This window comes from Monodelphis domestica, chromosome 3 (assembly GCF_027887165.1).
Source record: "Monodelphis domestica isolate mMonDom1 chromosome 3, mMonDom1.pri, whole genome shotgun sequence".
Taxonomy (NCBI): domain Eukaryota; kingdom Metazoa; phylum Chordata; class Mammalia; order Didelphimorphia; family Didelphidae; genus Monodelphis; species Monodelphis domestica.
Window position 1 is genome coordinate 77,358,945 of NC_077229.1, and position 17,225 is coordinate 77,376,169.

At 39.9% G+C, this 17,225-nt stretch overlaps 1 protein-coding gene across 7 annotated transcripts in view; it reads left to right on the forward strand.

The window, feature by feature from the left end:
• Positions 1 to 16,721, forward strand: part of SPPL2B (signal peptide peptidase like 2B) — a 44,548-nt gene extending 27,827 nt beyond the window's left edge. The window contains exons 9-16 of one of the 7 annotated variants that reach the window (XR_008917367.1): positions 555 to 636; positions 2,230 to 2,304; positions 2,396 to 2,458; positions 3,605 to 3,704; positions 5,515 to 5,592; positions 10,968 to 11,195; positions 12,235 to 12,378; positions 13,304 to 13,437. Coding sequence is in view for 5 of the 7 variants with exons in the window: in XM_007489327.3 (XP_007489389.1) it covers positions 555 to 636; positions 2,230 to 2,304; positions 2,396 to 2,458; positions 3,605 to 3,704; positions 5,515 to 5,592; positions 10,968 to 11,128; positions 13,304 to 13,579 (835 nt within the window). In the remaining 2 variants the exon portion in view is untranslated. Of the gene's footprint in view, positions 1 to 554; positions 637 to 2,229; positions 2,305 to 2,395; positions 2,459 to 3,604; positions 3,705 to 5,514; positions 5,593 to 9,745; positions 9,960 to 10,967; positions 11,196 to 12,234 lie in introns of those variants that run through there. The other 6 variants (XR_465811.3, XM_007489329.3, XM_007489327.3 and 3 more) reach the window with 6 other exon arrangements.
• The last annotated feature ends 504 nt before the right edge of the window (positions 16,722 to 17,225 follow it).

Consider the following 17,225-nt stretch of genomic DNA (forward strand, 5'->3'; position numbering starts at 1 on the left):
TCCTACCGTAGTGGATGGTTATTTTCTTTTGTTATTGTGACCACAAAAATATTCATTGCTTAGTGGCAGTGAACCTTCTCTAAACTTGACCAGGTTAGTCCTTGCAGAGTAGATATGTAGACTGGGCAAAACTGTCCCCAAATCCTTCCTAATTTGGTAGGATCCTGCCAGGGTTTGAGTTTTGTTGGCATGATCTACAAGAGCCCAGGGCCCTCACCAGATTGTGATACGGCATCAGAGGAAAACTTCAGTAGATTGTATATGTTTTATATAATATCTTTGATAAATGAAAAATCAACTTTGTTAACTCAGTGATAATATATAGCACTTTATACTTTGTACAACATTTAGGCCACAAGTATTGTCCACATTTTATAGATAAGGAAACAGGCATAAAAAAGTTAGACGAGTCACATAACTAGTTAGTGACTGAAAACTCAGGTCTTTCTGACTCCTAGGCCAGTGTTTTTGCACTCTACTTTGGGGCTGGTTGGATATGCCCATCTCAGAGCCTCTTGCTTCAGTGTGGTGATATTAGTGCTTTTTTTTTCTAGGTGGGCCTGGGTCCTTCAAGATGCTCTGGGAATTGCCTTCTGCCTTTACATGTTAAAAACCATTCGCCTGCCAACTTTCAAGGTATGGGAACTTGAAATGGGATAGTGGGGTGGGTTAGAATTCAGCTTACATGAGAAGGTCATAGTAGGTAGAATGGAGATAAGCTTTAAAAACGGACATGTTTTTAGGGCAATTTTCACTCATTTTATGTCAGCTCCTAATCCTTTTAGCTTATATTTCCTCTTTTTTTTTCCTTTTTCATAAAACTAAGATATTTTCAGAGAATAGTTACAATTCTACCCATCCCCCTACTACCAACAGTATATAGTTAATGTTGCCTGTAACTATCATTTCCCAATTATTCAGGGGATAATTATGTACTTTGTAGGTCAGATAGGCCTTTGGCTTACTTTTTCATCCTTCTTTTGGCCACCCCATCCCATGATCAATTAGTGTAAACAGAGGGCAAATAAGAACTCCAGCCAACATTACTTCTCACAGCAGATTTTGAAAAGTTTGGCTGAGGAGAAGGATGAAATACTCCTCAACATCATGCTTGGGCAAAATCTGTGATTTTTCAGTCTTCTAGGCTGGCTCTGTCTGATTTTGAGTGGCAGTAGCCAAGAGTTAACTCCCATTCTGAGGGCAGAAATACTAGGGAAGCAGGTGGCCCTGATGGAGAGAGTTTTGAGTAAGCTGCAAGGAGTGACTTAATTGAAGCAAGGGCAGCAATGTATAGTGGAAAGTACACTGGTTCGGGAGTCAAAAAACAACAACAACAACAAACAACCAGAGTTCAAAGCCTGTTTCTACCCTTGACTAGCAGTATGACAAAGGAAACACCTTGCTTAAATGTTGCTCAAGTTATTTCCTCAGTCTGTCAGATGGAGATAATCTTGCTGTGCCTCTCTCTCTTGCAGAGCTGTTTACAGTTAGCTTATGTAAGTTAAGGAGCATTATAAATGGTAAAGCACTATATGGGGTGTGTGTGCAAAAAATCACCCAAAAAGAACTAGAGAAAGAAGTCATCTGTCCAAAAATCAAAGTCAATCCTACAAAAAATTCTATCACTAAAATTTCTCAGAAAATATATGTTACTCAGGTCATTTTGATTCCTCTTGACTTAGAACTTGGAAAGTTTTTTTTTTCTCCCCCAAGCTAAGCCCCAAACTTAAGATATTCCAGAGCAGAAACATACCCAAGAAATACACCTTTCTTTATTCACAAGGAGCTAGACTTACTTTGGTAAAACTTTTATGAGGGATTTATCTTTGAACTGAAACCTGGGATGGCCATTTTGGCCTTTTAAAAAAGAGATAAAAATGAATTTGTAGTCTGCAAGCATGTCTTAGAGTACATGTTTTGGGTTTTCTTGTTTTTTTTTTTTAAAGCAGCTCCACTGGGCTTGAGAGTAGAGCTGGTCTCTGTCTTCCCATGAGTGGGTAAAGAAGGAATTTAACAGTAACAAAGAAAGGATGAGAGGCAAGACCCCAGGTAGAGGAGTTTGAGATCAGCTTCTGGCTTAGTATCATTTCCTTACAGAATTACTCTAGATTAGACAAAGTCATTAGATGATAAAAATTCATACAGTATAAATTGGACAGATCTTCATAGCTGGGCAAAGATTTTAAGAACTTTTCAAGCTCAGTGATTGATTTTTTTTCCCTTTCCTAGGCTTGCACTTTGCTTCTATTAGTGCTCTTCATCTATGATGTATTTTTCGTATTCATCACACCATTTCTAACAAAGGTACAAATTGTTCTTTTTTACTCCATGATTTCTACATTTATCTCAGAGTTCCAGAATAGTTAAAAGTTTCCATGTCCTTTCTTTTCTTTAGAGTGGGAACAGCATAATGGTAGAAGTGGCTGCTGGTCCTTCGGATTCTACCACTCATGAAAAGGTATTTCCTAGTAGCTTCAGGATATGAGGTGAATTTATTACTCTTAACCTCTGAATGCTTTCATCTCCAGAGAGGGTTAAACTACAAAGAGCTATTTGAATAGGAGCTCACAAATTATGCCAACATTTATGGTGACTTCAGAGGCTCCTAATTCTCATTCCAAGTCTGGGAAGAAGGTATGTATGTGGGTGAGGTGTGGGAAAATAAGAGGAGGCTGGGTACATATTGGACAGTCTGAAAAGAACAAAGGTGGGTCTACTTAAGGTGACAGACCCCCAAAGGGAAAAGAAAAGGAGCACTTGAGAGGTGTTCCAAGCATGGAGATAGGAAAGCCCAGAGAAATGGGACTGGAAAGAAGTGTGGAGGCATTTTCCTGGGGACTTTTCCCCTTCCCTTTCCTCCCTCCCCTCAAATTTTATGGTTTTTTAAAATTTGCTTTAATTTTGTAGGCTTTCGCATTTTTCCATAGACTAAAAATGATTTTGTGTGCAAACTCAGTTGCATATAACATTTAAGGGAGAATTGTAGTATGGTCGAATGAGCCCTGGACTTACAAGACCTGAGTTCAAATCCAGACTCTACTACGCTGGGTCGGAATTTCCTCCTCTGGAAAATGATGGGGTTGAACTAGAAGATCTCCAATATCTCTTCATAGCTATGTGTGATTTGTATTTCTAAGCTAAAATAACTTTGGGTGTGACAAACAAAGTATACATATATATTTCCACCCATCTGTGGCTTCAGAATTTCCAGAAATTTCATTCCTTCCTTAAGTCTGGCACACTCCCTTAAGGATGCTTGGTTTGAAATGGACCCTGACAGACTTGACTGAGATCTTGGTGGTTTTTGTGACTAAAAGAGTTTTTGTGTTTATATATGGAACCTTTTGTTCTGAGAGCACACCTGCCTTATGGACATTCCCTCTGCCATTATAGGCAACTATTTTCTATGAGACTGAGAAACTGTCAAATCTACCATTTGTTGGGGAAAGATACTTTAGCTTCCTATTTCCCAATAATTTGTTTGACAATAACCTGTATAATGTTTGTAGAATTATCATGAGAAAGAGGTACATGTTTTCATGGTTTTTATTATAAATGTGCAGATTTTACACTAAAAACATGTTATTTCTTCCCCTCTTTTTAGCTCCCCATGGTGCTGAAGGTCCCAAGATTAAACTCTTCACCATTAGCACTCTGTGACAGGCCATTTTCTCTATTAGGCTTTGGAGATATCTTAGTGCCAGGTATTTCAGTTACTAAGCTTGCAGGTTAATGAGCCAAAATGGAATGTGCTATATAGTGGATTTTGGAGTCAAAGGACCTGAGTTTAAATTCCAGCTCTGCTTCTTATTGTGTAATCTTGGGCAAGTCACTTCTGTACACCTCCAACTTTCTCAACTATAAGATGACATTTAAGTAAATGTTTTCTGGGGTCCTTTCTACCTCGAAGAAAGTGTTTATTGGAGCCCCTAATGCTGTGCTATGCACTATAAAGGACCATGAAGTTTAAGGCATAGTCCCTGTCCTCAAGGAGTTCGCCATCTAGTTGGGGAAACAAAACACTCCATTGAAAACGAAGTGATCAGCCAAATATTACTAGGTGCTGAACTGTGTGTTGCATCCCATAACTGTTTAGGAGTTCAAGAGAGAGAAGATGATGCAGTTGTAGTTCAGGAACCTCGTATCCATGACTTTCTGTGATCTGACTCCAACCTGCCTTTTTAGCTTTGTCTTCCTCTGGTCTACTAGAACCTTCTATGTCAGCTATAGTTGCTCAAGCACATCTGCCCTCTTTTCCTTCTCTTCTGTGACTTACTTTTTGCTTCTCCAAATCCTCCTTAACCCTCAAATATCACCTACTCTGCAAGAGCTCATGTTACTCCTACCTGTAGTGATCTGTCCTTCCCTTGAACTGCTATGACACTTAATAATTGTGCCTTTTTGGGCAAATAAGGCATCTACTACTTGGGGACCTCTCCTGTTATTTCAGACTATTAGATTTTTACCTGATTATTTTTGATGCCTTTCCGACTCCCCAAGACAAGGATGGTGGCTTGATCCCATTTGTGTCCCTACAGTGGATAGCACAGTGCCTTGCATGTAACACACACTTGGGATTTATTTTTTGTGCTTGCTTTCTTCATGCATGCATGCATGGTGAGCAGGGGTGGGGGATGGGGGATACCTCCAAGGCCAGAACTCTCAATATTTTCAGAACTTCTAAAAAGTTTCTTTGCCATGGTGGCTAATTTGCCTGCTTGCCTTTTTGTAAAATTCCACTTAATCCATTGAGATAATTTTAATTATTTAGTGAATTATTATAATCTATTGTTTGCCTATTCAATAAATCCTTCAGGAATGATCTTTCCACCATGCTTGGAAGCCTTTTAGTCCTTTTTAATGCAGTTTTTTACTGTGGAAAGACGTAGACAAAAATCCCACAGAGAGAAAATGCAGGGATAGGTAGTAATATGCACCAGTGGAGGGAACACCCACACCAGTGAGGTCTTAGTTCTGTCAAAGTATAATCTGGAACCATTAATGTGGCAGCTTGGTTCTTTTTCTCACTTGGGTTTTTAATTCATTTGTGGGTTCAGTATATTTAAAGTTGATAAAATTGGAAGAGATGTAGTTGTAAAAATGTACTAACTGGGATCCAGGAGCTGTGGGACCTAGTCCTCAAAAGCCCCTGCCCAACCATTAGAACCATTCCAAAAGGAATGACTTTCCTTTGAGCAATAGTAGTCTACCCTCACTGAAGGTTTTCCAGTATAAACTGAGAAACTACTTAATGGAAATGTTGTGGCAAGAAAGCCTGTTCAGGTATGAGTTAGATTAGATCCTTTCCAACTCAAGAGTTTCTAGTTTTCAATTTCTTTATCCATACAGTGAGAAAGGGGGTGAATTTGATGATTATTAAAGGTACATTTCATTGTGGGGATTGGATGATTCTAAACCCTTTGGAAATATGTTAGAACAGGCAAGTAAAGTACAATAGTTTACCAATCCTTCAGCAAGAGAGTGTAAAAATAATTTGTTTTCTTTCTTTTCCAGGATTATTGGTAGCCTATTGCCACAGATTTGACATCCAGGTGCAATCCTCTAGAGTCTACTTTGTAGCTTGTACTATAGGTAGGTATAAAGGAGGTCTTTTTTCATCTTATAGCAGATCCACAGAAAGCTAGGCTATAACTCTGTGATTAATTTGCTTAGTCTTGTAAGCAAAGTGCAAGTCATTAATTTCATTTATTTTTACTTTAAAGACCCTCTGATGTCTCCAGAATTTTTACTTTCAGCGGGGTGGGGAGTGGCTGTTCTCCAAAAAGAGAATCTCTTCTTCATATTATGTTGTTTATTTGGTGGCTACGTTGTTATCTACCATGAACATTCCATGAAAACAAAATTTTTTCTGAAAAATATCTTATTTTCTACTCAGGGTCAGAAAGTCACATGTATGGCATAATTTCTATCTCAGACTTGTTTGAGTGCCCCAAATAAAGGGGGCAAAACTGAGTTTAATCCTGGCTCTGCCCCTTACTACCTCATATGGCCTTGAATAAGTCATTGCTGACCCTTCTTTAAAAGAGAGGCTTGTACTAGATGATCTCTAGTCCCTTGCCAGTTCTGGCAGGCTATACCATGTCCAGAGGAAGGAACCTACTGAGGAATAAACTGACTACATACAGAAGAGGTGTTTGATCATGTCTTTCAGTGATGGACACTATTTGAACAAATAGGAAGAAAAGGAGGAAAGGAAAAGTCTTTTGAGGTTAGGGTGGATATTGCCTGAAAGCATAGTCCAGAATTAGAAGGATATGCCCTGGAGGACAGGAGAAGGAGATTGGTTTGATTAGATTGGAGAGTACCTTTGGGGAGAGGGGAGTAAAGTTTCAAGTCTCAAAAGCTAGACAGAGAAATTGTAGGAAAAGGGAGTGTAGATTTCTGAGCAGGTCAGAAGGTAGACTGAAAGTAGTTTTAGGAAGATGAGATGGATGGCACTGTGCTAGGCAGACTGGCAGAAAGAAAGGCCAGTTAGAAAGCTGTCTCAGGCTTGAAACAGCTTATAATGTGATGGCCGTGAGAATAGGAAGAAATATTCACAAACCACTGACTAGACATTCCTAAGATGAAGAAATCTCCTGGTTTGTTTAGTGACGTCACTTACTTCCCAGGCTTATTAGAACTTAGTGGTTAAAGGACTGGCCCATCAGAACTAATGGATAGCATCCATGGGCTTGAGACTGGATGGTGGTATGTATTTAGCATGTGCAAAACCACCCATGTTGTTATTGTCATTAAGTCCAGTTTACACCATGTGACAGTCACCCAAGTGTGGGTTATTTCAGTCCTGGTCTCATTGAGTTAGTAATGGTTCCTCACTGTGAACTGAACATTGGTTTTGATAGAAGAAAACCATTGTTGGGTCTTGCAGACTTTATAGCCATCCTTCCTGGAGTCAACAGACATGGGGTCCTTTGGTGCTCTTCTGCCTGCCAACTCCCTGGTTGTCCTCAGAAAGTCATGATAATTGCTGCCCACACTTAGGTCACTGAGATGCCAGGTTCCTCAGAGAGTGGTCTAGGTAATGAGAGGTAGACAGTCTAGCCAGTGTACTTTAAGCAAAGCGGTACCTGGTGAGGGCCAGATGGGGATCCAGCACAGTGATTGGCCTTCTGAGGAGAGGGGGAGGAGAGCTTTCCCTCTGCTGGCATCAAATCAAAGTGCATATATAGCTGTGCCCATCACTTCAGAAAATGGTAAAATGTATCCCCCAGAATCTTTCTACCTCTATTCATTTAAGTCCCTGAACTAATACTAGATGTTAAAGAGAAGAGATGGGATACAGCTCTGAGGTGTAGTATTATACAGTGAATGAATTGGAAATGGCAGCATACTAGGGCAGGGCCACACTGCCTAGCGGTGGCCCTGCAGATGAGGGAGGGTTCCCTGGAGTAAGTAACACCACTCCCAAGACCAAGGGTAGGTGCTAAACCAAACTGTCTTGGTCCTAGTCTTCTTCCAATGAGATGGAATGAGTGAGTGGTCTTCTGCCCATCACATTAGGATGGCTATGAGGAGTGCTGTATGATGCTTGATGTTGTTCTGCCTTGCATTATCAGCAGTTTTTTAAACAACAAACAGAACTATTAAAGGGACGAAGAAGAGCAGAGTCTGAGCATTTTTTGCTGTTGTTTAAGATGTAATAGAATTCTCTCGTTTCACCCTGGGTGGATACTGGTTTTTTGCCAGGCCTGGTAAAAGTGTTGTCAATAATGGTAGCAGCAGTAGGAGCAGCAGCCTCAAATCACAGTTTGCAAAACAGTAACTATAAAGGAGATCTAGCGTAAGTGGTGGTGTTAGCCCAACTTTACAGACGGGGGGAACTGAAGCCTTGAAACATGAACTGACTGTTACAATTCACCCTGAAAAGTGATGTGCATAGTGTGATCTAACCCTCAGTATTACCAGAATACATTGGGGAAGAGCACAATATTGGTAGGAACATACAACAGTGGAACATTTGGGTTCTGCCATTATGGAGATAAGGATAGAAGTAACCATTAAAAATGAGGCCTGGTCATCATAACAGGTAAAAACAAAAGTTGAAGGTCACATCAGAAAGGGAAGGCCACACATGGCCCACTGAGGGCCTCAGAAATAGCTTCACTGTAAAACCTGGGCTTTAAAAGGCAGGTCAGCTCAGCAGAGAAAATGAGAGGGCATTCCAGGCATATCCTTCAAAAGTTTCAATGGTAGTTATTCTTGTCACTAGAGGAAAACAGTGAGTCAGTCAGTCATTGGTTGTTATTGAATGCCTATGATGCGTTTGTCGTGGAGCTAGATACTATAGGATATCAGAAATGTTTGAGATATAATTGCCTACAAGGAAGTGTTCAGGAATTCAAAACTTAAGGGAACACACTTAGTAAACAAAATGGTACCTTGTTTGGGTCTCCTGGGAATCAACTTTCTTTATAATAAAGTCTTCACTTTAAAAAACAAATCACAAAATGCTTCAATAAAAATAAAGACTTTTTCATTTTTGAGTGTCACATTTAGGGTTAGAGGTTAACTGTGTCCAGAGGAGGATGACAAGGATGATGTGGGGCCTGAAGGCTTTGCCAAACTAAAACTGGTCAAGGGAACCAGGATTGTTTGACCTAAACAAGAAAAGATGGAAGGATGCTATTCACAAGTAATTCAAGGCTTTTTGGTGGGAGACAAAGAATTAGACTTGTTTTTTTTTTCCTTCTTTTGCTTGGTGGGCAGGAAACAATAGATTTTTAGCTCCAGGAGGAAGAATTTTGTAATAGTGAAAGCTATCCAAAAGTACATCTGACTGCCTCAGGAACAAGCAAGTTTTCCTGTTTGGGTATGGGTTGGATTGTGTCCTTCCAGCTCAGGGATTTAATGACTTTATCAATCATGCAGAGCAGCACTGGTTTGAGTTTAGTTGGTGAATATTGGGCCAAATTGTGAAATCTACTTCCAGAGCTAAGTTCTTTCCCTCCTTCTTGCCAACCCTTTCTTGTACTTCTTGGGTCCAACAACCTCCTGCTTTTCCCCCTTTTCTTCTTATCCAAGCAGAAAGAGATCTGATAGAAGGCATTTATATTGCTTGGTTGAATCACACTTTGAATGAGCTTCACTTGATAGTTACTTTAAATGTTCTTTGTATAGTGTGTTTTAAATCTTTTGTATTTTAAATCTAGTTGTGGGGGAGGAAGTATTTGTCCACTATTCATAGAATTTCAGGCATCCATAAACAGATGGGGACTGCCTCTTTGTCTGTAGTGAAAGAGTACTAGATTCTGACTGAGAAAGTCCTGGATTTGAATCTTAGCCCTTCTGCCTAGGTGAACTTAAGCAAGACACTTCCCTTGTCTCCTCTGTAAAAGAATACTGATAATAATGAGCTAATATGTATAGTATGAAAGTTTACGGAAACCTCTCATTGCAGCCCCATGGGGTAACCATTGCCAAGTTAGGTATCACTTTTATAACATAAGGAAGCCTGAGGCTCAGAGTGGAATGATGATTTACTCATTATTACACAATGAATTAGTTAATAGAGATTTGTTATGTGCCAGGCGCCCAAACTACAAAGACTAAAATGAAACTGTGCCAACCCTCTTGGAGCTTACATTCTCTCAGATGAAAAAGAGCTAGAAGGTTTCAGAGCCAGGATGGAGATGGACTAGGTAATCCCCAGCTGCCCTTATTTTGCTAAACTGTGATCCTTTTAGGCTTCAGAAGTGATAGTCATTGGTCTCTTCCCCACTAGGCTTCCCTACCCTCCTCCTTGGAGGTAGGGCAAGAACTGGCCTAGCACTGGCTGCTTGAGGCCTGTTTGCAAGAGCTGTTTGGGGGCAGAAGAATGTGTCCTATCATCATTGACTTCTGGGATTTGGCTTGTCCCCTCCCTGCCTGAACACAAATCAAGCTTTCTCTGCCTCTCATCATTAACTCCTCATCTCCCTCTGACCCAAGACTACAAGGTGCATAATTTGTTATTCTGGCACATTTGACCTTAATTAATATTTAATGATACATTCATTTCTGTAACCCTTCCCTGATGTTCTGGCTTGAAGCATCCTCAGTGCTTCCTATATTGTTTTTATTTCTAGTTATGAAGTTTATCATGTTGTACACACCTTGGGCATTATCATACCTCAAGGAGCATTACCCTGTCCTTATCTCTGATTTGTTCTTGGCTCCAACCTCCATATACGTGTGACCTACACTGCCCATGTAAAAGAGAGTACCTGGGAGTCTCCTGGAAAGAAAAGGATATCATGAAGGGGGGAACCTATCATAGGATAAATACAAACTCAACGATCTATTTTGTTTTTTTTTTAATATTTCTATTTTTTAAATTTAGCACATGGGAACCCCCCCATCTTTTCTTAGATTATTCTTCTAACTGTGTGAATTCAATAATTCTTTGTCCCCAAATAAAACTTATGCTTTTCTGCCTCCGTGCTCTTGTCCATGCTATTTATTACCTAAATCCTGAAATACCCTCCTTTTCCCATTTTCCACCTTGCCTATGAGCTTCCTAACTATTTTTTAAATCTAACTCATATGATACAATGTTGTCCATGAAACTTTGTATCGTCCCTTTGGTCAGTAATGCTTTCACCTTGGGACCTCATAAAGCACTGTTTTTTATCTTAATGTACCTAACATGGGTCATTTTCTATCCTAGGATCTATATTTGTTACCCTCCACTAGACTGTAAGCTCCATGAGAGAAGGGACCCTGTCTTATCTAACCTTTGTCTCCCCTAATCTCTAATTCAGTACTCTGCACACAGTAAGTCCTTAATAAAGTTTACTGAATTGATTCATTGATGTATTAATAGATCCATGTTTCCTCATCTATAAAATGAAGAGATTGAACAATATGTTCTGTTTTTTAGCTCAAACTCCAGTCTTTTAAAATAAAATGCCAAACGATACAGTACACTGAAATAACTTGGATCTTCTCTTCTTTGTCTGGTTTAGCCTATGGCATCGGCCTTCTGATCACTTTTGTTGCTTTGGCGTGGATGCAGAGGGGTCAGCCAGCTCTCCTTTATCTAGTGCCCTGCACTGTGATCACAAGCTTTGTGATAGCTTTATGGAGAAAGGAGCTGAGAATGTTCTGGACAGGCAGCGGCTTTGCGGTGAATACCAGTTTGATATGACTGTCTTCAAGAAATACTAATATTAGAAATCCTAACTAAAATTAAAGTTGAGTAAAATATTGTAGTTTTATCATCAAAATCATGCAGCTGATGTTTTGCCATAATACTTGTTTTCTGATTACAAAAAGGTAATTTAATTTTTAGGGATTATATTTGTGGCCCGAGAATGCTTTAAAAGTTTGACGGAGCCTATGCAGAGATATATAGTGAACTTTTAAGATGGCATGCTACCTTTTGCTTGATACTAATACCCTCTTTCTTAAAAGTTCTGTTAGTTCTAAAGTATAATCATGCCCTACTTAACTGGAGGTCAGACTTCTGGCAACCTCAACCACCTGGAACCCAGCTGCAGATTTGGAAGTAAGCCCAAATAGGCCTTTCTGCAGCAGGGATAATAGCTATTTCAAAGCCCAGATACTTGATTCTATAAAAGCAGGTAGAGCCAGCCGCTCTTAGACCAAAATGGTGAGTAAAGTATAAGACATTGTATTAGAACAAGCAGTATCCACCAACAGCATGATAAGTGGTAATTGTCCTTAGGAGGAAGAGCCTGAAAAATAGCTTTCCAAAGTCTTTCAGTTCAGACATAAACTGCCTTGAACAGTATAGTGATTAGCATTCATTATGGTTATCATTGAGGCATCAAGGAAGGGTTGAATTTTATTCAGTCTTCATTTTTTAAGAAACCAAGGAATGCATAATACCTTTTACAAAAGTTTCCTATTAAGAGTAATGAAATAAAATTATTTCAGCACTTTATTTAGATGCCCAGTTGTTGGGGATGTCAAGAGGGTTGGATGAGACAACCTTTAAGGTTCCTTCCAATTCTAAGAATCCAATTCTAAGAATCCAAGCTTCCCTTAATCTAGAAAATTCATCATCAAATAATGTCATTTCCTGACAATGTAAGATATATAGTCATTACTGTATTGTGGTTTAAGGTTAACAATACCCATCCCCTTTTGTTCAGTCTAAAAAAGCATTCCAGGGAGTGTAGGCCTGGATTTTAATTTGGAACTTGTTATTCTGTCATATCATCATCATTTCTGAGTTGTACCCAACCACATGTCACTTTTTTTTTCCAGGTTTTTGGGGGAAGATAACTTGAATTTCAAAACTGAATTATAAGGGCCTCCTCAAAGCCTTTCCCTCTGATAGAAGTTACTGATTGGTGTGCTTCTCATCCAGCTGTTGAACTGACATTAAAAGAATGATTTGTTTGAGTTAAGGTTGAGTATAGGAGAAGGGAGCGTGACAATTTATGAGCAGGTGAGGCAAGTTAAGCTTTCAGAAAGGGGAAAAAAAGGAATCCTGGACCCCATTGGCAAAAGGAAGGGCTCCTTTTGTCCTGTTTATGGCAAAGCCTCAAGCTGAAGAGGCACAGATGTAAGGAATCTACAGCCTTTTTGTTGTTTATTTTTTAAACCCTTGCCTTCTATCTTAGTATCAAATCTAAGACCGAAGAGCAGCAAGACTTAGGCAATCAGGGTACTTGCCCATGGTCACACAGCTAAGAAATATCTAAGGCCAGATTTGTGCCTCTCTTTTTAGAATAGCACCTTGAACTGCTATTTTCGTTCTTGGCCTGAACACTATGGAGAATTTGAGCATTTAACATTCCATTTTTATTCAAGAATCATTGCTATATATTTTAACAACTGGAGCTATCCATGAGTAGAAGAGACGCTCCACGTCAATGGAAGTCTGTAAGCAGAAGCTGCATCATCACCTTCCAGGGACATTCTGTTCAGTCTCAAGTTGGACTGGGTCCATTCTGGCTCTGAGATCTATGATTTATGGGTCTTTGAGTGCATCTTAAAAGGAACCGTAGTTCTTATGTATTCAAGTGACTATAATTATAAAATATTTTCATATAACTGAATGGCTCAATTTTGCTTTAATATGGAATCAGCGACATATGTAAATTCTTTTCCAAATCCTTTGGGAAAAGAGTTTGAGCTTCAGGGCTTATTGTTATTTTGCTCTGAAAAAGCTTGACTTGCCTTACCTTCTTTACTATCATTTCTATTCCTCCATCCAATATTGCTTGTGGAGGTATGGAATCCCCTCTAGGATAGACTTTTTCAGGTCTATAATGTCGGGGGTCTCATTGAATATATTTACATTGCCTTACCTATGACTTTTCTTTTGTAGAAGGACCTGCCTCAACCTCCCTGGGTGATGGCTTCAACTGAATGTCCCCAACCCCTAAAAGATTCAAATGCTTCCCCTTCTCAACAGGATCCAAACAAAGAATGGATCAACCCCACCCTCCAAGCAGACCAACTCTCTGATCCACCTGTGTCCTTGGAGAAAACAGCAGATGCCAGTGAACCTCTGAGCTCTGCCCCTTCTGATTCAGAACCAGCCAATCAAGACAACAAGGACCAACCTCATCAAGAGATTGGAGAGGCCCATCAGACTAGATGAGGAAAGTGGAGATAGGAATCGTGGCACCTGCTACATGGTCCTGAGTGCCCATGGACTGGTTCTAACATTCACTAAAGAACCCCACAGCATCATTCCTCCTACAGTTGCTGATACTTGTTAGGTCCCCCTTCCCCCTCTTTCTGAAATATGGTGCTCTCATTCCCTTCTGATGCCCATTTCAGGGAGAACTTGAATAGGTTTCTCTTCCTCCACTCCTGCCTTCCTTCTCATGCCCGCCTTGTACTAAGAGGTTTTATTTATGCATTGCCCTATGCTTGCGTGACTGCTGTGTTTCTCTAGCCTGACTGAGCTTAATCTTGAATGGGAAGCACTGGACTGTTTAGCTAACATGAAAAGCTGAGAGAAGTCATTGATAGTACTTTCTCTTTAGCCAACAGTTAACATTTCATTTTTCTCTTTATGATATCTTAATTACAAATGAATGATTTCATATAATCAGATATTTAAGAAGCAAGAAATGGTCCATCATTTCACCTCCTTTCAAAAGGTACGAATTTCTGTTCTGGTGCATGAAGTGCATCATGACTCTAGGGTTTTTCCCCCCTGCTCTTAAAAAATGGTCTGGTCAAAGACTCCAGAATGTAGAAGGCTTTTATAGATAAAATATTCACTGAGTAGACTACCTCTTGTCTAGCCTAGTAAGTATGTTAACAATTTTTTGTTTCTCATGAGATAGGAAAACAAAGCCACCACATGCTAGTCTCCAGGTAATTAGGGAAAAGACTTTGATTACATATAAATGATATAAAGAAAGTGGTGCAGGAATTTGGAGGAACTGGTCAATACTGGGAGTGAAATAGACCCTAAAGTCTATTGGCTCTTGTGTTAGATAAGAAGGTATTGCTCTGTTTAATTGATTGTGTCTTATGAACTTGAGTGGCTAAATAAGTGGGGGAAAGCATGTTCAGAAACCTGGATTTAGTTCTAACTCTTAAATGCGTCTACTCTGTTTTCCTGAAAATAATTGGATGCCTCCTCACCCGCACCCCTAGCTGTTGAGATCTAGGACCTTATAGGCAGTGTTCTCTGTTTTGCTAAGTCACTCAGAGGATAATTCCTTAGAACTAAAGCAGTATTGCCTCTGGAGATTTGGCATCTCCGTGGGACTATGTTTCAGAGCTCAAAGAGGAGGGGAAGCTATTATAAACTCACTTTAGATAAAATAAAATGTGACTTTTGGGTTTCTAGTAATTTTGTTAGGCTGAGTTCTAGGGTTAGCATGGACTCCCCTAACTCATCTAAATTCAGGTGACCTTTTTTCTACCACTGGAAAGTTACTGAGGCTATGGACCTATGGTTCTCTGTCTCCCTCCCCTTTGCCCTTGAAAGGGGGATCTGAGTGAGGACATTGTTCTCTGCTCTCTTTCCTTTATACATGACAACTAGCTACAGCCATTGCTGAGCAAACCAGTGTGAGAGGTAAATATCTTCAGCCTCTTTGGCAGATCCAGCATCTCAGCATTTGTTTACTTAGACATAAGATCCATTTTGTTTTGAACAGAGAAACCAGGGGCTTTCAATTTTATTTCTAAGAATCAAGAATTCCTGTTTTTTAAGGCTCTACATTCCAATCCATAAAAGTAACTTAAGTCCTGCACCTTGCAATAGTAAGGAATGCATTTAAAATCTAGCTAAGGAATTTTTGCAATATATGGGAATATTCTGGAATGGTATTCTGTCTTCTACCTCACTGATAGGGTTCTCACATCACTACTAGAGAGACATCGTTTGGTGCACGAAGAAAGGGGCAGGAAATGCCTAACTGCCATGTGGCATTTGTAGAAAGGCACAGATGAATGGTTCCGTTATATCAAGGCCACTATGGCTGAAGTGCAAGGCTGCCCAGTCTTGCTCCACCTTCCTCCCTTTCCACTGTCTTTTCCCTGAAACATCTGGAGTGTTGTCCCTTTTATGTAGTTAGAAAAGCCCTGATGTATAAGAGAGAGTGTTTCTTACCTGTCTCCCTGGACCACAGAAACCTCAATTATGTCATCTCCCCCTGTACCAAGTTATAGTAAGGTAGCTAAAAAACCTAAGCTCTAAGACTGTAAAGCCTCAGTGGGCTCTTCAGAGTGGGCCCCTTAAGAAACACCCTTTTTTCAGGAGGGTTCCACTTCTTAGCCTGTCACCTTTCCCGAAGCATGAAAGTGTTCCCTCAACTTTCCTTGGGCTCAGAAAGTGGAGCTAGGATCTCTTTGTACATCAGGGTTTGGAGTTCTCTTCAACCCAAATGTCCAATGAGGTGGAGTGTCGCTTGGGACCATCTTGGCAACTTTATACTTGACTACTCTTCTAATCTTGTCTTTAGTCCTCCAGGCAGCCTTTTCAAATTTGAGCTTTGAAAAAATTTCCAGTTAATGGATAATGTATGACAGGTACACACATACCTACTTATTTTTCATTCAACCACTCTTAAAACTAGAACTTTTCAACATTGTAGTTACTGTTCAGGGCTCTGCCTTTCAGGTATACCTCCCCCTTGTCTGATTCTTGGCAGAGCTTCCCAGAATATCAGAGTCTTTGGGTAAAATCATAAACTTCCGGAAAAAATACCAGCATTGAGGATTTATGAATAGCCTTAGTCAGCCATTAGTCCTCTGGGGAGGAGGGGTGGATTTTCTAGTTGAAGGAAGAAAAAATGTCTCCAGAGTCCTTAAACCTGTTTGCGTATTTCTCTTGGGTTAAAATGAACTGATAACAACCTGGGAACAATACCAAATGGACCTTTCCCTCCTACTTGTGTTCCTGTCCTTTTGTGAGCATGTTGCCATGGGCTAACATGATGCGAGTGAGCTCCTGTGCCAGCCAGGGAGGGACCTGAGTTGGAACCTGCTTCAGCCAATTGGACTACGCCTTAATTTAAGCCATTTTATACTTGTGTATGGTAAATGTGGGGTTGATTGTTTTTGGTTTTGTGTTTTTTTTTTAATTAGAAAAATGTCAAGAAATTCAAAGGCAGATGTACCTAACGTTTGAATTTCATATTTTTTGCCTTGCTTCTGTTTAACCTTATCATTAAACATAGTTTTTGGTATTTAAAACCCAGCATTTGAACTTTAATGTGAAGCAGTAGGGAAGATAAATGCCAAGTTTGCTGTCAAAATAAAGATTCCATCACCTATATGAAGTGCTTTGTGGGATCCCAAGATTTCAAGCTGGACAAAAAATGTGTCTGGCTAGTCCAGCTCCTTCCTGTTACAGTTGAAGTTGAAGCCCAGTGCACTTGTGACTTGCTTGAGATCATAAAGATGAGAAGTTGAGGCAGGTCCTTTGACTCCCAGGCCAGTGTGCTCCTTTCTGTTCTATAGCATATTATTAGACAGACTGGGTCTCTGTGTTCTGAATGAAATGTTACTATGACTGGCTTTGGAGATTGCCACGTCTTGTTGATTAGTCAATTTATTAATCTCTTGGAAAGCATATATGTTAGAAAGAAGAGAATCTGTGAACCACCCAGTGACTGAACCAGAACAAAGACAGGGCTCTTTCCACACAGTCTCTGCCTCTGCTTCTTAAACTCAGAATGATGCATTTCCCTGTAAAGTCATAAATAACTACAAGTTGAACTGAGGTGGAGCTTGTCTAAATTACTGACATTTGTATTGATTACTTAAATCATTTCCAA